Here is a 20,941-nt window from a genome sequence, read left to right as displayed (position 1 = left end):
AGACAGCTCAAGGAGCTCTGGAGGACAGTAAAGTGCCCTCCTCAGTCCCAGCGGCTTCTCTTGCTCAGTCTCTCGGAAAGGCTGCCCTTCTGCCCCAGCCGGCCAAGAGGGAGCCCCGCGACTGTGCCCACCTCCTCTGCCATCAGGCTGCTCTGGGACACCCCACCCCCATTCTGGCTGCAGTCCTCTTTTCTGCTGAACTAGTGACCCAGGACAGGGGACAGCCCATCTGCACCTGCCAGTCACTGCCCCAGGGAGCCGTGCCAGCAGACAGCTTCTGAGTGGAGGGGAGGGCAGCTGGCGGGAAGAAACCTACCGAGCAAACGTGGCTGCCGCACAGCCCCACGCAGAGCTGGGGCCTCTGCTGAGGTGAACCTCGTCTTTGCCTTTGACAGTGAGTGGGCAGATGATGCCTCCGTGGCCAGGGCTGCCACCAAGCTGAAGGGGTCAGACTGCTTCGACCCTTAAGGGGGCGCTTTTTCTCTCGAGCCATCAGAATACAGAGACAATTCCAAAAAGCTGCATTGCAGAAAGGGGAGGAGCCCTGCTGAGCTCTCAGGGAGGAGACTTGAGAGCCACTTGCATTGTTAGGCGTCAGCCCAAGCCCATCCAGGGGCCTGGTGCTGTGGACGGCAAGTACTAGGCAGGGCAGTGTTTGCCCCTTCAGTCACAAGCAGGTGGGGCCTGGTTGCCAACGTCTAGGAGGGGCGAAGGTGCAGCACCTTCCCTTTGCCACATCTCTTCTACAATGCCACCAACGCCTGTTGCCCATGTGTGCTTTGCCTGTATTACGTGGGCCCCAAGTGCACGTTCACTGGGAGTACCAGGCTGGCTCCTAGAGGCTGCCTTGGTTCCAGGGCTCAGCTAGCAACAGCCAGTCTCCCTCCTTCTCAGGGAGGGTGGTGTGCCCCCCCACTGTGGTCCTCTGCAGGGTGCAGGTGCACCCACCAACACAGCACACACTCCTGGCTAGTGCAGGGAGCACCTGGCTCCTATGTGGGGCCAGCTAAGGTCCAGCCAGAGCCTGGGAGCCTCACATTAGTCCAGCTGCCATCGTCACGTCTGGCAGTGCAGGTCAGGGCTCGGCGAGGAACAAAGGAGTGGGGTTCCTGGGAGAACCAGGACTAGGAAGGAGGAAGGTGGGACACAGGACACGAGTGCCCCCCAGCTCAGGATGTCAGGACACAGGGTCACGGAGCCTCCGCCTCCCTCTGACTCTGGGTGGGCCTGTTGAGAAGCTCAAGTGCATCTTCTACCACCTGCCACAGGCAGTTGTCCAGTGGGAACTCGTTGTCCACCAGGTTGACCAGGAAGTAGTTGTCGTGGATGTACTGGATGATCATGCGGGACGGGGACTCCTCGTCGTACAGCTTGCCCCACTGCTCGATCCACAGGGCGAAGGCCTCGTCCTGCACATGCGCGCGCGCGCACACACACACACCCACACACACACACACACACACACACACACGGGCAAGGTTAGCAGGGCTGCCCTCCGGTCAGGCTCCATGTGCTCAGCGCTCCAAGGGAGCGACCTAGCAGGACATTTCCAGGAATAGAATAAGCCTACTTCCTGCCCCAGCCGAGACACAAACACCACGTGCACAGGCTGACCCTGGCGAGTCAGTGCAGGGAATGTCTCAGGGGCTGAGTCCGGGCTCTGGGGGTGTGGCCTTTAGCCACACACTTGGGACCCAGCCAGACTTCCTGCCTGGGGTTTTCAAGGTGGCTGGGGCAGGTTGGCGCCCGGCTTCTTTACCTTCCAGAACATGAAGCTGATGGGATCCACCACTGTGGGCTGGATGATCTCTCGCCCAGGGAAGATGCCCCAAGTAACGGCATTCGGCTGCAGCTCTGGGGCATTGGTGATGTTTTCACCCTGGGGGCGCAGGGCAGGGGTAAGAGCAGACCGAGACCAAGGACAGCTGCAGTCTTCTCGTGCCTGGAGAGCCTCAGGGACTGTCTAAACTCAGTACCCTCTACCCGAGACCCCACTGCCCCACCTTCTAGGCCCACAGGCCGGGACCCACAGGTGCTCCTGGGTGCTCCTTTTCTCCTCACTGTGCGCCCACCTGCCCCACATCCAGTTGATTCAACTCTGATCTGTTCCCTCTCGTCCAGCCTGCTGCTGGGCCGGGGTCCTCCCTGGGTTACCACTAGGGAGTCTTTGCTGCCTCCCCTGCCCCTAGCATTTGCACAGCCGCCCACTGCGATCTGCCTAGAATAAAACAGAACCCAGCCACCCCATTGCTGGAGAAAGGCTCCCTCGCCCTTAGGGAAAACCCGAATTCCAAGCAGGACAATCAAGAGCCCCTGTTTAACACTCCCCCCACCCTTCCCAGCTTCTTGGCAAATGTGTGGCTCGACGTCTGTGCACGTCCCCTGTCCTTTGCAGACGTGTGGCTCGACGTCTGTGCACGTCCCCTGTCCTTTCCTGGGAGTGCCCTTCTCCCTGCTGGCCCACTCCTCTCAGTCCTTAAAGATTCAGAACACACATGACCCCTCCAAAAAGCCTTCTCCAACCGCCCAGCTGTCCCTCCTCTGGATCCTACAGCATACCACACTGAGCTTGACTTTCCTATCACACTGGCTGGCAATTATCCATTTATTTGTCTCCCTCACTAGGCCGGGCGCTCTTTGAGAGCAGGGCCAGGTTTTGTCTGTCTGTGTCTTGCGCAACGGCTAACCTGGGCTAGGTGCTGGGCGATCGCTGACTGAAGAGTAAATGTGGGTGGCCCCGGGCCCACGCTCTGGCCGTGCTGAGCACCGTGTGCTCCCGGGAGCTGCCTACCTTCACGTCCACAATGTGGTAATTAACCCGCAGCTCGTACTTCTTCAGCACTTGCAGGATTGCTTCCGCTGTCTCTCGGGAAGTGAAGAACTCTAAGTAGGCCTGTGGGAGACAGGCGCCTGTCATGCCAACCCCAGTTCCCTGCCAGACACCTTTTCACAGACACACACGGCAGGGCACCTAAGGCACCGGGACCAGTGGTGCCCACACAGATCAAGTGCAAATCGTGGAGCTGCCCAGCACGTAAGCAGGGGGGAGGCAGCAGGTGCAGAGGCGCCTCAGTCTGGACGGTGTGAGGGTGTCTGCCACCTCCCAGTCCGTCAGGGGCGGCTCCACGGAGAAACCACTGCAGGAGCTGCACAGAGACACCCAGTTTGACAAGGTGAGGCACGGGACAGGTCCGACACATCTATGCTCTCCAGTGACTGGGTGATGACAATGACAGTGACATCTCCTCTAGCACCAGTGCCTACGGGGGATTAAGCTGGGTTTACTTAAATTGATTTGCTATCATGCTCATAATATTGCAAGGCGGGCACAAGGAGGAAAAGCAGGTTCCACCCGGCCACCCTGACAGAAAGCGGCAGGGCTGGGACTTAGTCCCAGGTCCTTCTCGGTCCCGAGCCCACGGGCTGTTAGTCCAGCAGCTCTAGGAGGAAGGTGTCAACTCAGTATAGTACCAACAGCTCTGTTTAGTGAATGCTTCCCAAGTTCTTCCCATGTGTCAAGCACTTTGCGTAGCTGCAGCCCCAGAATGTGCGTTACATCTCATTGTGCTGAAGAGAAAACCTGCCTGCCCAGGTCCGTCTGATTCCAAGTGTAAACTCCCGTCTGCTCTGATCCATTGATACTCAAAATTATCAGCCTGGGAGAGAAACGCTGTTCTGACCCAATCTCTGGGGAACCCTGGGTGTCGGCCAAGTGGGGTAGCCCTACGCATGCCGACCACACCTTCTGGAAGACGTAGCCCCCACTGGGGCCCCAGCCCACGATGGGGTCGGAGGACGGCTTCCCGTTGATGTTGGGCTGCGAGTTGATGGTGAGGATGCCCTGCCGGTTCACTCGGAGCAGCTCCTCCTTCATCAGGCTGGTCTCGGCCGCCAAGGGCTCATCATTCCAGGGCAGGCAAGTCACCTGCGGGACAGAGCGAGCTGGGCTGGAGCGATGGTCAGCTCTGACACCCTGGGTCCTCGCCTCCCACGGTCCTCGCCAGAGACCCAGCCTGTCTTTGCCTCCACAAGCCCCTTCCAGGTGGAGAATTCCCAACTCACCCTCCTCCCTTGGCTGCGGTGCCACGTCCACAACACGGAGAGGAGGCGACTCAGGCTGGGGAAGTTACAGCCCCACGGCCTGGCCCACAGCTGGAGTCAGGGCAGGGGATGGGACCAGGGACCCAGCCCAGGACCACTCACTTTATGGCCGTTCTGGTTTGGCTCTCCCGAGAGGTAGTGGACAAAGACTTCAAAGACACTTTCTTCACTGGTCAGCTCCTCCCCCCACATCTTCAGCAACTCTTCCTTGGGGGACTTGCTTTTCAGGTAGAAGAGGTAGTAGTCCTTCAGCTCCCCAAAGGCTGGAGAGGAAGAATTGCCCCTGACAGAGGAGGTACCCGGAGGTCAGGGTACACTCCTGACCTTGGGCTCCTGACAGAGGGCAGTTGTCGCCACAGGCCCAGGAGGCCAGCCTTGTAAATCCTGCCCCTGACCACCCCAGGGCTCGACCACAAGCACACAAACTCCTTCTGCCCCTTCCTCCTAAGAACTAGGATATGTTTGCAAGGAACGTCTGCAGGCCTCACCAGCGGCCGTTGGGGAACTCGTCCCACTCCTGGGTGCGGTAGATGTAACTCCTTGGCCTGGAGGCCCAGAAGATGGGACGTACATCTTCCTCCCGGCGCTTGGGGTGGGCACTGACAGCCCAGGGCAGGGGACGCCTGGGCAAGGATGGAGACAGAGAGACAAGGGACTGGCTAGAGGGAGCCCCAGGGAGCCTGGGTCATTCCATCTGACCCCGTCCGAGACTGGAGCCCTTGGTGTGGCCAGCCAGCCACAGCACAGGCATCCCTCTGTGCCACCGCTAAGGGCCAGCACTGTGTCTGGTACTGCGCAAGGACTTTCCTCTGGGGCTCTCGGGGCCACCGCCCTCACCTGGGGTCCTCAGTCCACATGCCCAAGCGCTTCAGCACCTCTGTGGTGGCCATCTCTCGGTTGAGGGTGTAGAAGTGGAGGCCTGGCACCAAGCCGCTGGCCAGAAGCTCCTGGCACAGGCTCACAGCCAGCTCGATGCCATAGTTGCGGATGGCAGCATCATTGTCTTTGATTGGCTCAATCACGTCCTTGATCTTCTGTGGCACCTCCAGCTTAGACAGCTTCACAAGCTGCCGGAGGGAGTGATAGCCCTGTCCGAGACACACAGGGGCCGTGGGGTCAGCTGCCAGTCTGTCTTCCACCCTGTCCATCCTCCGCCAGGCCTCCTGGCCAACTGCAGCGTCATGCAGAAGGACCCAGGGAAGTCAGATCATATTGCAGGAGTCTGCCTGGGCCGTTTGCTTTCCCCACTCTCGCAGAGCAGAGCAGCTGCCCGTGAGCACTCCTGCATCGGACTGAGCCAGCCTTTTAGTCCCTAGGTGTGCCCATTGGTAACACGGTGGTCACCTAACCCAGTCGTTCCCAAGCCTCACTGATTGTCAGAATCAACTGTCAATCTCAGGAAGTAAAATACAAATCCCCAGGGCCCATCTCAGATTTACTGAACCAGAACTTTGAGGGGTGGGACCTAGAAATCCATTTTTTACAAAAGCTTATCAAGTGGTTCTGATGACAGCCAGGTTTGGGAAACACTGATCTGACTAAATTTATAATGAGACATATAATCCCTTTCAGTGACGCTTGTCAGGAGGCGAAAGTACAAGAAGCCCCTCGACAGACACTGACGCTGTTTTCTGGGAAATCAGAGGCAGCCACAGGGGGGTGGCGAGGCAATGCGGTGCGGGACTGGGGCCCTGTCGGACTGGAAATCTAGTAAGCAACAGGGAAGCACTTTCGTGGGGCCTGTGAGCCCTCCTGGGCCCCTCACCTGAATAGGAAAGATCCCCGGGAGGATGGGGCAGGTGACGCCCATGTCGGTGCAAGCCTTAACGAAGTGTAGGAACGTGTCAGTCTCAAAGAACAGCTGCGTGATGATGAAATCGGCTCCGGCGGACACCTTCTCCTTCAAGTACTTCAGGTCGGCCTCAAGGCTCTCTGCTTCAGGGTGGCCTTTGGGATAACCTGCCAACAGGATGACAGTCAGGAGAGGCTGGCCTCCACCTGCTCCAGGTGAATCACGAAGAGATCAGAGAGCCTGGGGACAGGGAGTCCTCCGTCTCAGGGTTCTGGATTCACACCTGCCGGCAGCACGGCACGCACAGAGCTGAAACAGTGGGTGGCTGGGCTCACGCATGATGTGCCCTGAGCCTGGAGACGATCCTTGTGGGAGGGCAGCCACCCTCTCACGAGTGGGAGTGGATTGCTGCAAACTCCCCACGCTGTCCTGACTCAGCCAGCCAGGCAAATCAGGCCTGCACTTGGCAGCCAAGGGAAAGAGAAAATGCTGTGTTTCACACCGGTCAGGCAGCATTTTCGGGTACTGGGCTTGACTTTAGGTGCTGCATTAAAACATTGTTTTTCTTGTAACATTAAAATTAGTCAGGGGTCTGAGATAGTGAATAGTTAGAAACCCAGTTACACGAGGAAGAACGGAAGAAAGTGATGTCTTGCTTGAATAAAGGAACGGAGAGGACACAGTAACCCCTTTCCCACGTCCAGAGGTCTGTCACGGGGAAAGGACCCATGCTAGCCCAGCTGCTTAGCAGTCGTGTTCCGTGTTGCATCTGACGGCAGAGCCAGCATCCATTCCAGAGAGCTGCCCAGCACTGGACGAGCAACCCCGAGAGACCATGAGCCCCTGGGGTCTGAACACACTGGGGCAGCGGATGACCACATGCGGAGATGCAGAAGCTGGGATTCCAGAACTTCGGATGGGGGGTGTGGGGAGCAGACATCCTCTAGGCTCCTTACTGGCTCTGTGAACGCTATGACTCCCCTAAATGACTAAACTTACTAGCAGCCTTGCTAGGCCAGGAAGGCAGGAAGACCACAGGCCTTAATGGAACTGCACGGAGAGCACTGGTTTCCTTGGTCCAACCCAGGGCGGGATCCTGGGCCAGGCAGGGCGCAGACCTGAGAGCCGGGCGGTTGGGAGGCCAAGCTGCTTTGCTGTGATAAGGCAGTTCCATTCTTAAGAAACCCTGAGTCATCAAAAATGGATATAAAAGCTATTGTTTCAAGGGGTAAGGGGATGGGGGATTAAGCACCAGAATCTTACAGTTTTAATAACAAAGGTATTTTTCCAGTAGGAATTTCAGAAACAAAGGAGCTTTTTAATAGCTAAAACTGTACAGCTATAAAACCTAAATATTGCCAAATGAATCTAGCATGTGATTACATGTGGGTTTTGCTCAGTTTACTATATTCTCTACCATGGCCATCTGGGTGCTTTCCAATCCACTGACCTTCTCTGTTAGCCACTTTATGACAAGCAAAGCACAAAACCATTCAGCAACTGTGAGCTCACAGCTTTGCTGGTTCAATCCTGCTCACCTAGCACCCATCACTGGCGCACGTGTGCACATCCGCAATTAACTGACTGGATCGTGGCCGCACAGCGATGACAATTTGCACAGCGGGAAATGCCTGTTCTGCTCCTGACTCTTGATCTGTGCTTCCCAGACTGAGCATTTAAAACACCCTGTTGACAAAAGAGTAGGTATGTAGATGGGGGCCCTGGGGACAAGGCCAAAGTCACCCACAAGTTAATTTTCTTGAAGCTCCACTTTTTTTTTTTTTTTTAAATTCAGATCACTTGAGACACTACTCCATAATGTAGCTTTTTTTTTTTCTGAGACAGAGTCGCACTCTGTTGACAAGGCTGTAGTGCATCATCATAGCTCACTGCAACCTCAAACTCCTGGGCTCCAGTGATCCTCCTGCCTCAGCCTCCCGAATAGCTGGGACTATAGGCTTGTGGCAACACCTCCAGCTTATTTTTTAAGTTTTTGTAGAGACAAGGTCTCGCTCTTACTCAGACTGGTCTCAAACTCCTGGCCTCAAGTGATCCTCCCACATTGGCCTCCCAAAGTGCTAGGATCATAGGCATGAGCCACTGCACCTGGCCCTCCATGGTTGTTTTAATATAAAAATGACAAGACTTCCCCCCCAGATTTGAGAAAAACTGTCATTCTTAGGTGTGTCAAGTCAATCTAGGGACCTCCTGTGTCCCTGGCACACACTGCCTCACCGTACCTGAGCCCTGTCTGAGAAGGTGAAGGTCTAATCCCAGCTTCAGCATCGAGAGTAGGAGGAAAGGCCATTCCATCCATTTGTGCCAGGTGAACCTGGCCTCCTGGCTGTAGCCAATGGAACCAGATTTGAGCCGGCCCATTCTCTCTCCTGGGAATTTGGAATGGACACTGAGACCTGTCAGTCAGTCAGGGCTACTGGCTAGAACTGGCCACATCATGTGTGTGGAAGAATATAGACATCAGGTCTGCCGGAAGCAGCACAGAGCAGATATGCCGCAAGAAGAACAAATGGGGGACCCTGTGGCCCCAGAGAGAATGAGGCAGGGCCTGGGTTTCTGACAGCTTCCAGTGCCTAGTCAGGTCTGAGGCCATTTCATGACTTTGGGTTCCCTGCCCCCTGGAGTCATCTTAATAAATATCCATCTTCCTTTTTAAAAAAAAGAACAGGGTTGGGAAGCAGGCTATGAGCATGACAAGGTAGAAGAATAAAAACTTAGGGGGTGGCAGCAGGCCTGGACGGGTAGTGTGTGATGGAAGGAGAACAAAGACATTGGGTAGTCCCCCTGTGCACGTCCCTCATCCAGCACAGGCTCAGGCCCACGGGTGCGCTCGATCGCTGTGTCCCAAACGGAATTCTAGCAGACTCTCTGGGCATCTCAGCCTTCCCCTCTCTGTTGCCCCCACCGGGATGCTCCAGCCACTCACCTGCCACACAGATGTCAAAGTAGTCACCAAACTCATTTCGGATGTGCTTCACCAGGTCCACCGCGTAGTTGAAACCTCCTTCCTCCTCTGTCCAGTGGTCACCGGTGGGGTCTGCAGGGTTGATGGAGGTCATAGTCACTGGGTCTTGCCCAACCTTCAGAGAGCCTTTCTGTTTCCTCTACCTACGCCTACAATGGGACTGTGAGTTCCTGGAAGGCAGGGACTTCATATTGTTTAGGTTTGGCACAGCATTTGGTAAATAGCAGGAGGGAAGAGGGCAGCCCACCTGTCAAATATTTCCTGAGTGCCAACTCTGTGTGGGTCCCGTGCTAGCGGTGGGAACGGGACACAGTTGCTGCTCTTCACTGAGCCCGGAGGATTTGGGACCTCCTCCCTGCTTACACCTGGGCACGCTCGCTCTCCCATGGCCACAGAGCTCCTGCCTCCTGGGAGAATTTGCTACTCATCTCAAGTGAGAAGTGGGCTGCTGGTGGGGGGCACGGGGCCACAGCATCCCACCCATCAGGCTCCCTCCTCCCACTCTTGGGTGGCCCGATGACAGCAGGTACCAGAGGCACCAGCCATTCTCACTCCAGCTGCACTCTGGTTGGGCCAAGTGCTGGGTGCAGCCAGCGATCGATGAAGAAGCTGTGTAGCCAGGGCCGAGGGTTATCGGGCGCTGCCTGCATTCCCGACTGAACTTCCACGTCAGGGTCAAGAGGTGGAAGAGGTGGCTCCCTCTGTGCGGTGGGTGCGCACGGTAGACTCACTACCCACGATGCCTCCCGATGCTACTGGCAGGGATGGGACCATGCTCAGCGTGGGACTCCAGGAAAAGTAAAGGACCACTCCAGGGGCAGGAGAGGCCTTGGGGAAAGCCAGAACCCTGAGCCTAGGGGAGTGCTGGCTCCACACCTCCCCTCAGCGCCAAGATGTTCTTCAGGCCCAGCTGCTTGGCTTTGTGCAGATGGCCCGTGATCTCTTCCTGGCTCTGACAGCAGCAGGTCATGTGCAGGATGGTTTCCAGACCACAGTAGTTCACAGCAGTGCTGGCAATCATCATGGAGGAGGTCTCCTTGTCTGAGCCGGGGTCCCCTGCGGGATGCCAGGTCACATCTATGAAGAGGGGGCCACCTGCTGCCATCCGGTCAAATCTGTAGGGAATTTCTTTCTGAAGAGAGGGTCCAGGGGAAACACCATCCCTCACCACCTTCCCAGGGGGCCCAGGAGTTAGAAAAGCATAACGTGGAAGCTGGAGTCAAACCAACCTGCCTTCATATCCTGGCTTGGCTACTTATAGCTATGCAATCTTGGGTAAATTACTCTCTCGGAGCTCAGTTTCCTCATTTATAAAATGTGGCAGATATCAGTACCTACTCCACAATAACACCGTGAGGATATGATGATAGCTGGCTCCACAGTACTTAGGACGCTGCCTGGTACACACACAGTGAAGATTCAGTGCAAGGGAGGTGCTATTACAGTCACTATTATTACAGAGATAATAAGTACTGGTAGCAGCCATCCCACCACTGGGAGTGAGAGCAGCACTGCAGACTTTTCACAGTGCTTGCACATTTATTATCTCAGGTGAGTTAAGACATCTTAATGGTCAAGGGTTAGGGAAATCCTCAGACTGCCAAGCACAGGCTCATTCCAGGAACAGGAAAGAGAGGGGCAGCAGACACAAATGCCTCCCGTGCTGCCTCCCAGCCTCGGCAGCAGCCCAACGCCAAGTTCCTGAACGAGACTCAAAAGCCTGGATGGGCACGAGTACTTTTGTTACAAGTTACACAGTGTAAACATCCTTATGCCTTTAAACTTCAAAACCTTGGGAGCGACACATGAGAAATACAAACAGTAAAAGGCATAAACTTTTAAAAAGGAACTGCAGTGTTAACATAATTCAGTTGGCATTTTTAGATTTCAAGAGGCATAATCCAAATTCCTAACTTGCTGAAAACATTCTCTAACATTCTCCTTGCTTTGTGACTTCCTAAACGTACTCGTGATCCAACCCCAAGTTCCGCCAAAGAATACAGTTTGAGAGAATCAACATTTTTAACCCATTGAAGAGTGTGTCTAAAAATACTCAATGCTGCAGAGGGACTCTTACAAACAACTGAGAAGCTGCAGATCAAATGACCTACTCAGCCTTCTCTTGCCTGCCCTCCTCTGGCTGCTTTTCCTACCGGGTTAAAGTGCAGCCCAGCTGCAGGGCTGACAGTTCACTTCCCTGCCACCCCTTCCCACCGTAACTAGCATCAGTTTACCTTGAGATGAGGTTGACAGCTCCTTGAGCAGTTCGAGGAGGGAAGAATTCCAAGGAGAACCACTTGTCACCAGATTCTATCCTCCGCCTCATCTTCTCCCGGAGTTTCTCATGCCGCTCGGGGTCCAGGCCCGGCGTGGAACATCTCGAACTATCTTTGGAATTCTCGCTGCCACTGCTGCTGCCCTCTGAGTGGGGGTTGAGGCCGCCACTCCCTCTGGCCTCATTCACCATGGCCGGGTTCCTGCTGCACGGGGTGGGGCAGGGAGCATCAGGGGGCAGGCAGCCAAGCCCCAGGCACATTGAGGCACCTGAGTAGCAGGTTCAAGTGAGAGACGCTGCATTTCCACGCAGGAAGGCCAGTAAGGGGAAGGTGACACTGCCCCCGCCCAGTGGCTCCATGCGGCACAGCTGTCTGTGCTGCCTCACTCAAAGCCTTGCCCTCCACTGCTTCCTGGCTCCTTGCATGCGAGGTAGCCCCCACCCAGCACCGAAACATGCTCCTTCTGTCCATGAATCCTCAGTGACAGCTACCTGATGGAAGGTGGTACAGAGAATCTCATGCTGCCGGCCTCGGAGGCCCGCATTCCTAGGGAGGGGCAGTGGTGCACAGCTGGGAGGACCTTGGCTTTTCGATGGTCCATCTCTGTCAGCTCAGACCCAGACTGAGTGGGGAGGGAACAGAGGAACCTTCCCCAGCGGGTGTGTACAACTGGGTGGAGCTTTGACAAAGGAAGAGCCTTGAGCCGAGCAAGGGGGCGGGGGCAAGGTTTCCAGGCAGAAGAGGGAGGGCTGGGGCTCTAGTCGGAAGCGGCAGATGGAAGGAGGAGGACTAGGGCTGAGTCTCCAGGGGTTGGTGGAGATGAGGCCAACAGACGTTCACGGCCACTGGGTCACTCTCCAAAGAAGGAATAGCTCGCTCTGGCTGGCCCTGCCTGGACATCTCCTGTTACTTGGAACAGTTTGTGTGCAGGAAAGAAGGGGTGAGAGTTTAACTTTGCAGTCAAATTTCTTCTGAGTTCATCCTACTCCAACAAGACTGTGTTGTGGGTTAGAACTTGAAACTGGCTGTGTTCCAAAAGTAGCCAGATCCAAGTTCAGCAAGGGCACGAATTCATGTCCAACTCAGAACAAAGGCTGACCCATCTGTGCCAGCCTTGCAGCCTGCTCTCCTTATACACATCACTGAAATCATGGTGACCTCGGGAGGCTGAGGAAGAAGGATCACTTGAATCCAGAAGTTCAAGGCCAGCCTTGGCAACACAGACAGATCTATCTCTTAAAAAAAAAAAAAAGGAATTGGCTGTGCTTGGTGGCTCACGCCTGTAATCCTAGCACTCTAGGAAGCTGAGGTGGGAGGATCCCTTGAGGGGAGAAGTTTGAGAGCAGCCTGAGCAAGAGTGAGACCCCCATCTCTACTAAAAATAAAAAAATTAGCTGGGTGTGGTGGCGTGCACCTATAATCCTAGCTACTCGGGAGGCTGAGGCAGGAGGATCACTTGAGACCAGGAGTTTGAGGTTGCTGTGAGCTAGGCTAACGCCACGGCATTCTAGCCTGGGCAACAGAACGAGACTCTGTCTCAAAAAAAAAAAAAAAAAAGGAATCATGGTGACTGCAGAGCCACCATGGCAACCACAGGCAGGCCAACAGAGTGTGCAGTGCCATTTGGCAGTTTGGTGGAGGAAATAAGACAAATACTTAAAAATGAAACAAAACACTACTCTTGCACAGTAACGGCAAATGCACAGTAGTCAAAATCAATGTGTGGTGACATGGTGCAACAGAGGAATGACCAGGTCAGGTTCATTCCTTTCAGGAAATGTCCACCATTAGACCCGTGGACTTAACCATCTGGGGTTCTAGACTCTTTTTGAGAATCAGCTGAAATCACTGCTCCTCTCCCCTGAAACATACATGAGCACACAGAACACAGAATACACAGGGCTGCATCCAAGGTCAAGGCAGATTCCCGACTAAGAACCCTTGTGCCAACGCTTTCTCCTACTAGGATACTGGTTTTGACTCTGACCTAAAACTCCAGATTTCCAGTGAGGATGGTGGTGGGGAGCGAGGAAGGGGGCCAATGGTGAGAGCAGCAGGCTGGCCTTTCTCCTGCATTGGAGGAGTGCCTCATTACTGCCTGCTGGAACAAACCCTAGAGCGGGGGAGGAGGCTGAACCACCTGCAAACTCTGCTCTTCAAAAACACTGCATTCCTAGTATGTGCCAGACACGTGTCGTATTATTACGCCTTCCCTTAACCAACACCCACCATTTATCCATTTTATGCCGGGCTCCCACAGCCCCCTGGGTTTTAACTGTGGGCTAACCTGTTTGTCTCCCCTCTGCCCACCAGTTCCCTGAAACCAGGACCCGTAAGCTGCCTGTGGTACGCCCCGTGCTTGGCACACAGTAATAACAGCCAACACTCGCTGAGCACCAACGGGCCAGGCGCTGTCACGGCGTTCTCAAAATAACCCTCTGCCATTTACTGAGCACTTACTTACACTGTGCCAAACACCAGGATATTAAGCCCACCCTCCCGGAAGGGTCCCGGTGGACAGCCGTGCGCACCCGGACGCAGTGGGCACCGGGACGGCAGTGCCAGCGGCCCACCGCCCGTCTCCAGGTGCTCGCCGGGGAAGCGGGCTTAAAGGGTTGGAGCCAAAAGCCTCTTCGGTGCTCGGGTGCCCGGAGGGCCGGGAATTGAATCACCAGGTCACTGGGACACCAGCCGGGCGCGGGCCCAGGCCGGTCCAGGAGTCTGGATGTCCACCCCAGGCTCAGGACCCTTCATCCCCGCGGCCCCTCATTCCAGGCAGGGGGCCGCAAAGGAGTCTTCGTCGGAGAGGTGGGGGTCGCTGGGGGGGGTGGCAGCATTGCAGGGGGGGCAGGCGGGAAATGGTTACAGTAGTCTCGCGAGGGGTGCGCGGAGGGGCGGGAGCCCCCCCAAATAAAGGGGCGGGCCGGCCTCCAGCGATCCCCGCCCACAAGCAAGTGCCCGCCCCCGGATGAGTGTTCGCCGGCTCCCACCCCGGCGATCCCCGGCCTCGCCGTCACTCACCCTCCGGTACCGGGTGACTCAGAACGCTCGCTCGCCCGTCGCAGCGGTGGGACGGCGGTGGGGACGCGTGGGGGCGGGGTGTGGCGCAGGTGTCAGGTTTCCAAGGGGGGGCCGAGAGGGCGGATACCACTCAAGCAGGCGACGAGAAGCTCCGCCTCCAACATGGCCGAGCCCGGCGGTCTCGTTGGAAGCTGTGCCTTTACCGTCGTGTGACGTAAGCCCTCGCCCCACCCGTCTGCAGCCACTCCCTGTCTCCGTCCCCTCGCTCGAGAGGGCCACGTGACCGTCCCGAGGCCAGTCACGTGACGCGCCGATCGTCGGTGGGAGGGGGTTGGCAGAGGGGTTCGGGGTGGCAGAGAAGGAGGAAGATGGCGGGAAGCAGAGGGTCCGTGTGCGGCTGCTGCAAGTTGTGCTGTTGCTGCAGCGAGCGCGAGACCCGCACCCCCGAGGAGCTGGTGAGCAGCGGCGGGGCAGTGCCGGGGAGGGGGCGGTTGCTATGGGACTGCGAACGGCGTTGCTGGGGGGGGTGCCGGGCCGAGCTGGGCCTGCAGGTGGCAGCGGGTGGGGCCTGAGGACTGCAGCCTGGGTTCTGGAAGGCTCTGTGCTGCGTCACATGCCCGTCTGGGGTCTTTTCTTGTAAATCCTGTGGAATCCGAGGGAGAATGCAGGCTAGCTTCAGTTAATCCCATCCATATTTTATTTTATTTCCATCTGAGAAGAGTTTTGAATGAAACAAGCGTTTTGCAGAATGAGCTCCTTCGCGGGATTTCGTGCTTATCATGCAGCTGGCGTAGTTTCTTCAGTCCTTGCTCCCTCTATCCCTCACCCTTTCTGGGTCACTGACAATCCAGCTTCCACCTGCAAAGCACCCTGGGAAAACTTGAGTTGTGTCCCCAGAGTTGACAGGTCCCTACTGATTTCAATGTCATCGCATTGTCAGATGGAACGTGCATTTTTCCCCCCTTGAGCTGGCATCAGACATCTTTGATGTGTCCTGAAGACGAGCGGTTATTTGGAGAATGTACCAATAGAAAGAAGAGCTCAGCTGGATGACTGTAGATCCTCACCCACGTAGCCCCCCACCCCAAAAGTCTTTCTCCTTTCTTTCTTTTTTTTTTTAAGTCAGGGTAAAGGGACATAGAATGATGGGGAGGGGGGCTTTTATTTTTTTAAGTCAGGGTAAGGGGACATAGAATGATGGGGAGGGGAGCTATTTTTTTTTTTTTTTTTGAGACATTTCTCACTCTGTTGCCCTGGCTAGAGTGCAGTGGCGTCATCATAGCTCACTGCAACCTCAAACTCCTGGGCTCAAGCAATCCTCTTGCCTCAGCCTCCCAAGTCGCTGGGACTACAGGCATACACCACTACACCAGGCTAATTTTTCCTATTTTTAGCAGAGATGGGGTCTCGCTCTCAGTCAGGCTGGTTTTGAACTCCTGCCCTGAAGCGATCCTCCTACCTTGACCTCCCAGAGTGCTAGGGTTACAGACGTGAGCTACCACACCCAGGCACCCCAAGAGTTTTTTTTTTGCCATCTTGTTCTCATTTGATGATGGCTGCAGATGATTTGGAAGTGAGCAGCTGATTTCAGTAAATACTTCTGCCTCCTTCCACTCTTAGCCACTAAAAAGGGCTCCCTCTATGGATCTGTTTTTCTAGACCATCCTTGGAGAAACACAGGAGGAGGAGGATGAGATCCTTCCTAGGAAAGACTATGAGGTGAGATGCTAAGATGCTATCTTGGGTAACTAAAGTAGTGAGTGGCCTGGTCACTTCAGGTGGAAGCACTGTGATTCCAACCAGTGATGCTATTTGATCTTCTGTCCCAGGGAGTGAGAGGGTAAGAGACAACTTTCTTCTGGGAAAGGAGCTGTTTAACAAGCCCTTTTCTCACCTTAAACCCAAAACAAGGTCTGATGTCTTTATGCTTTTATAGATCTGTGGCATCTTAACCTGGACAGTATTTGCCATTAAACTGTTTGCGTTTACAACTTATGGAGACCCAGAGTGAAAGCCACTGACAGTGTATGTTCCTGGTAGGCGTGTGCTCATAACTTGCTATGGAGGCCTTGCTTCTGTTCTGAGAGAGCTTAGTTTTCAGATGATTGTCTTCCTGCCCAAGCAGTTTCTCTCAGAAGTGTTCTTGATTGTAGTTCCCACTTTCCAGTATGGAACTCTTAGAGTACGTGTGTTTTTACTAAGGCCAACGCTGGTGGGGTGGAACTTAAAATGGTTGATTTTTTTTATCATTTAACCAGTTCATGTCTTTTCTATGACTTTTGAAAGGACAAAAACAAGCCATGGTTGTGACAGAAAATTCTTAAACTATATACAAAAAGAAGGTAGAGAAAAACCTATAACCCCACTCATTAAAAGATGGCTATTCACACCTAACTAAATGTCCTACTACATCCTTATGCATGTTTATATACATGCTTTCCTTAAGTAACAAAATTGAGAGTCTACTAATTATACTATTTTAACCTGTCCTGCTCCTCCTCCACTTTTTAACAATTATTATTCGTATTATTATTACTTTTATTAGTATTTTTTTTTTTTTTTGAGATAGTCTTGCTCTGTTGTCCTGGCTAGAATGCAGTGGTGTCATCATAGCTCACTGCAACCTCAAACTCCTGGGCAAAAGCAATCTTCCTGCCTCAACCTCCTGAGTAGTGGGGGCTACAGGTGTATACCACCATGCCTAACTAATTTTTAAAAAATTTTTTTCAGAAACAGGGGTCTCACCCAGGCTAGTCTTGAACTCTCCGGCTCTAGCATTCCTTGGCCTCCCAAAGTGCTGGAATTATAGGATTTGTAGTGTAGTATGGATTTTTTTTTTAACTTTTATTGTGGAGAATATCAAACATATACAAAAATGGACAGAATAGTCTACTAAAACCTCTGTCCTCATCACATGGCTACCACAGTCATTCAGCTCATGCCCAACCTTGTTTTGTCTATGCTTTCATCATCTGCTTCCTTCCCATATTATTCTGAAGGAATTGTATATATCATACCATTTCACCCATAAATAATTTGCTATGCATATACAGAGGATAAGGCCTTTTTTTTTTTAGCATAACACAATACCATTATCACATCTAAAAAAAAAAAAGTAAGAATACCTTGACAGCAAATACCCATATTTTAGTTTTCTTATAAATGTCGAATATATTTTAACTTTGTTTTAATCAGGTTCCAAATAAGGTCCTCCCACTGCATTTATTTGATATATCTTTTAAATTTCTTTTAATCTATAGATTCCTCCTTCATCTTTTTCACGCCTTGTATTTGATGGCATAATTAGGATGATGGAATTTTCTACTGTCTGGATTTTGCCAGTTGTACCCCATGGTACAGTTTAATATGCTACTCTAACGGGACTGCTTTTAATGAATCACAAAGCACTGTATCCACTGCTGTATTTTCTCCTATTTCTTAAGTATTTGTTTCCTTGTACATAGTTGGGAGGTTTGCAGGAATTAGTATAAGATGTTCCATATTGTGCTGTCGTCTTGCACTCCTTCACTGAGCCCTGTTGTGTACTCCTGACTGTATTAGCATGGCTGAGCCTGTCTTGCAGCCTTCATCCTGCTTCCAGGAGTTCACCGGGGCTTCTCCACAGACCCTGCTGTTATTACCAAGGTTCCTGCACTCCTTCCACTAAATTGTACTTATATGTGTAATACAGTTGGCCTTCAGCTGATATGCATATTCATGTAAATTGTATGGGTTAGTGTACTTTCATGCGAGTCATTAATATTTCTCAATTAGCCATCTCCGAGTATGAGCTTCTTAGAGCATTTGCCCTGTGTAAGAGCAAATTCAGTTAGGCACTTAATCAAAAAAAGTCTACTTGGATTTTATTTATTAAGGGTCAACTAGAAAAAAAAACGTTCTGTTGAAAATGTTTCTAAAATGTGCTCCTTCTCCTTCCTGCCTCAGGAAGAGTTCATTGCACATACTTGACTTTCTTTATAAATTTACAAGATGTTAGAATCCCCGTTTTGGCATCCATTCTCACTGATTTGAATAATAACAACTTCCCAGCTGTGTGATGACCCATTACAAACAGTAATGCTTTCGTGCAGGTCACAGAGCCTATATTGCTCCTTTGAGTTAGAAAGAAGCACCCATTAGAGTAGAAGACTTAAAATTAAAGGCCTTCCCCTCTGGACCATAGCAACACCCCTAGCTCATGACCAGTTGAAGGTGCTTTTTGTGTGAGCACTATGGTGCTCTTGCCCGCTCAAATTTGCAGTGTGTCACCTCCACTTGCCCTCATGGCCAGGTGCCATTCTGCTCATAACCATGTGCAACAGCTCTGTGGGACACCTATACAATTTTATTTAAGGCTGGGCGCAGTGGCTCATGCCTGTAATCCTAGCACTCTGGGAGGCCGAGGTAGGAGGATCTGGAAGGATCACTTGAGGTCAGGAGTTTGAGACCAGCCTGAGCAAGAGCACAACCTTGCCTCTAGTTAAAAAAATATAAAAAATTAGGTGGGCATGATGGCGCATGTCTATAGTCCCAGCTACTCAGGAGGCTGAGACAGGAGGATTGCTTGGCCCCAGGAGTTTGAGGCTACAAGAATTTGAGGACTCTGTCTCAAAAAGAAAAAAAAAATTAAATTATTTAAGAAAAAAAGGTGTTGACCGGGCACGGTGGCTCACGCCTGTGACCCTGGCCCTCTGGGAGGCCGAGGTGGGTGGATCGCTCAAGGTCAGGAGTTCGAGACCAGCCTGAGCAAGAGCGAGACCCCGTCTCTACTAAAAATAGAAACAGATTATCTGGCCAACTAAAATGTATATGGAAAGGGTTGGCCGGGCATGGTGGCACCTGCCTGTGGTCCCAGCTACTTGGGAGGCTGAGGCAGGAGGATTGCTTAAGCCCAGGAGTTTGAGGTTGCTGTGAGCTAGGCTGACGCCATGGCACTCACTCTAGCCAGGGCAACAAAGTGACACTCTGTCTCAAAAAAAAAAAAGAAAGAAAGAAAGAAAAAAAGATGTTAGTCCCCCAAACCAAAGAGCAACATATACAGCAGAAAGAAAAAGAAATTAGTCATAGCAAAGAAGAAATAGCAATATCTGGTTTTAATAGGTCATACGTTCCACTGGTACATATTTACAAAGTGTCAAATTCAACGAATTAATTCTGAAAACAGGAAAAATTCTGGTGTTGCGATTATTTCTAAATGCCCTTTTTAGCAGTTTTATTGAGTTATAATTCATGCACTATACAATTGACTCATTTAAAGTGTATACTTCAATGGTTTTTTTTTTTTAAGTATATTCACAGTTGTACAGCCATCACCCCAGTCAATTTTAGAGCATTTTCATGACCCTGAAGAAAAACCCAGCACCCGTTAGCAGTCACTGCCCATTCCCTTCACCCTGACTTTAGGCAACCACTGCTCTCCTTTCTGTCTGTATGGATTTGCCTATTCTGGACATCTAAACACCTCTTAAATATCTACGGAGCCATAGCGTTATTACACAAAACCATCAGGCAAATAATTAACAAACCAGTAATTTCTGTACATATTTGGGATGAAGGTAAGAGACAAGAACACACCAAGTGTTTTCCCCTCTACTCTCCCACACCGCTCCGCACACCACTTCCCCATGTGCCCAGCAAGCAGTTCCCCAGAGGACACCTGCTGGGTATCCTCTAATGCGATTCTGGCACTGCCTGCCTGGAGATAGCGTCAGGCCCCACCGGTTGAAGGTTCGGTCCCGTTGCCATTTCAAATGCTAATTGCAAGTAGGAGGTTGTCACCTGTCCTTCTGACCAGCCAGCTGTAAATAGAGGGTTTCTATGACTCCCTCCTTGAGTTTGGTTAATTTGCTAGAGCACTCACAAAACTCAGGGAAACATGTTACTTACATTTATCAATTTATTAAGAAAGTATATGATAAAAGATACAGAGGGATAGCCGGATGAAGAGATGCGTAGGGCAGGGCGTGTGGGGAGGGGCACAGAACTGCCATGCCCTCTCAGGCATGCTAGCCTCCAGGAACCTCCGTGTGTTCAGCTATCTGGAAGCTCTCTGAACCCTGTCTTCTGGGTTTTTATGGAAGCTTTCTTATGTAGGCATGATTATTTACATCATTGGCCATTGGTGATCAGTTTAACCTTCAGCCCCTCTCCTCTCCCTGGAGGTTGGGGGTTGGGGCTAAAAGTCTCACTCCTTTAATCCTGCCTTGGTCTTTCTGAGGAGCAGCCCCCCTTCTGGGGCAGTCTAGGGTCCCTCAGCCAGGAGTCATCTCATTAGCATACAAAAGACACTCTGGGTTTTAGGACCTGGATGCCAGGTGACTGGTCAAAGACCAAATATAGTCTGGGCGCCTCTAATCCCAGGACTTTTGGAGGTTGAGGTGGGAGGATTGCTTAAGGCCAGGAGTTCAAGATCAGCCTGGGCAACATAGTGAGACCCTGTTTCTATAAAAAAAAAAAATGTAAAAATTAGCTGGACATAGTGGCACACGCCTGTAGTTCTAGCTACTCTGGAGGCTGAGGCAGGAGGAGCACTTGAGCCCAGGAATTCCAGACTGTGGTGAGCTATGATTGCACCATTGCACTCCAGCCTGAGTAACAGAGCCAGACCCTGTCTGAAAAGAAAAAAAAAAAATAAGACCAGGTCGATTGCAGTGGCTCACACCTATAATCCTAGCACTTTAGGAGCCTAAGACTAGAGGATTACTTGAGGCCAGAAGTTGAAGACCAGCCTGGACAACATAGTGAGACCTTGTCTCTAGAAAAATTTCA

General features: G+C 52.4%; 2 protein-coding genes across 7 annotated transcripts in view; one reads left to right on the top strand and one right to left on the bottom strand.

Moving 5' to 3' along the window:
• Positions 1-330: 330 nt before the first annotated feature.
• On the bottom strand, positions 331-14,235 carry MTHFR (methylenetetrahydrofolate reductase). 5 transcript variants are annotated; one of them, XM_045546121.1, is made up of 12 exons: positions 14,174-14,235; positions 11,111-11,420; positions 9,753-9,991; positions 8,838-8,948; positions 5,867-6,060; positions 4,939-5,189; positions 4,590-4,724; positions 4,204-4,384; positions 3,743-3,925; positions 2,792-2,893; positions 1,760-1,879; positions 331-1,409 (listed from the first exon to the last, which is right to left on the bottom strand). In XM_045546121.1, exons 2-12 carry the CDS (start codon positions 11,410-11,412, stop codon positions 1,191-1,193), a joined length of 2,037 nt encoding a protein of 678 aa, XP_045402077.1. In that variant the 5' UTR covers positions 11,413-11,420; positions 14,174-14,235; the 3' UTR covers positions 331-1,190. The 5 variants fall into 5 exon arrangements, with proteins under 5 accessions (XP_045402077.1, XP_045402078.1, XP_045402079.1 ...); XM_045546122.1 differs by having other exon boundaries at positions 11,111-11,356; positions 14,174-14,229; XM_045546123.1 differs by lacking the exon at positions 14,174-14,235 and adding an exon at positions 13,617-13,975 and having other exon boundaries at positions 11,111-11,356.
• A 115-nt stretch (positions 14,236-14,350) lies between these two features.
• CLCN6 (chloride voltage-gated channel 6) overlaps positions 14,351-20,941 on the top strand; it is a 31,519-nt gene continuing 24,928 nt past the window's right edge. Inside the window, exons 1-2 of one of the 2 annotated variants that reach the window (XM_045546117.1) lie at positions 14,351-14,628; positions 15,833-15,892. In XM_045546117.1, the coding sequence (XP_045402073.1) occupies positions 14,542-14,628; positions 15,833-15,892 (147 nt within the window). In that variant the 5' untranslated portion in view covers positions 14,351-14,541. The remainder of the gene's footprint in view (positions 14,629-15,832; positions 15,893-20,941) is intronic. The other variant, XM_045546118.1, reaches the window with a different exon arrangement.

This window comes from Lemur catta, chromosome 3 (genome assembly GCF_020740605.2).
Source record: "Lemur catta isolate mLemCat1 chromosome 3, mLemCat1.pri, whole genome shotgun sequence".
Taxonomy (NCBI): domain Eukaryota; kingdom Metazoa; phylum Chordata; class Mammalia; order Primates; family Lemuridae; genus Lemur; species Lemur catta.
Note: the sequence above shows the minus strand (reverse complement) of the source record. Positions and strands in the feature narration are given on the sequence as shown.

Bases quoted from the DNA above. Each gene is read 5' to 3' on its own strand.
- MTHFR (XM_045546119.1), bottom strand. From the start codon at position 11,753: ATGGACCATCGAAAAGCCAAGGTCCTCCCAGCTGTGCACCACTGCCCC. The intron at 9,992-11,110 runs GTAAACTGATGC...AATTCCCTACAG, and splicing joins GCTGTCAACCTCATCTCAAG to ATTTGACCGGATGGCAGCAG. The intron at 4,385-4,589 runs GTGAGGCCTGCA...CTCCTCTGTCAG, and splicing joins GAGTTCCCCAACGGCCGCTG to GGGCAATTCTTCCTCTCCAG.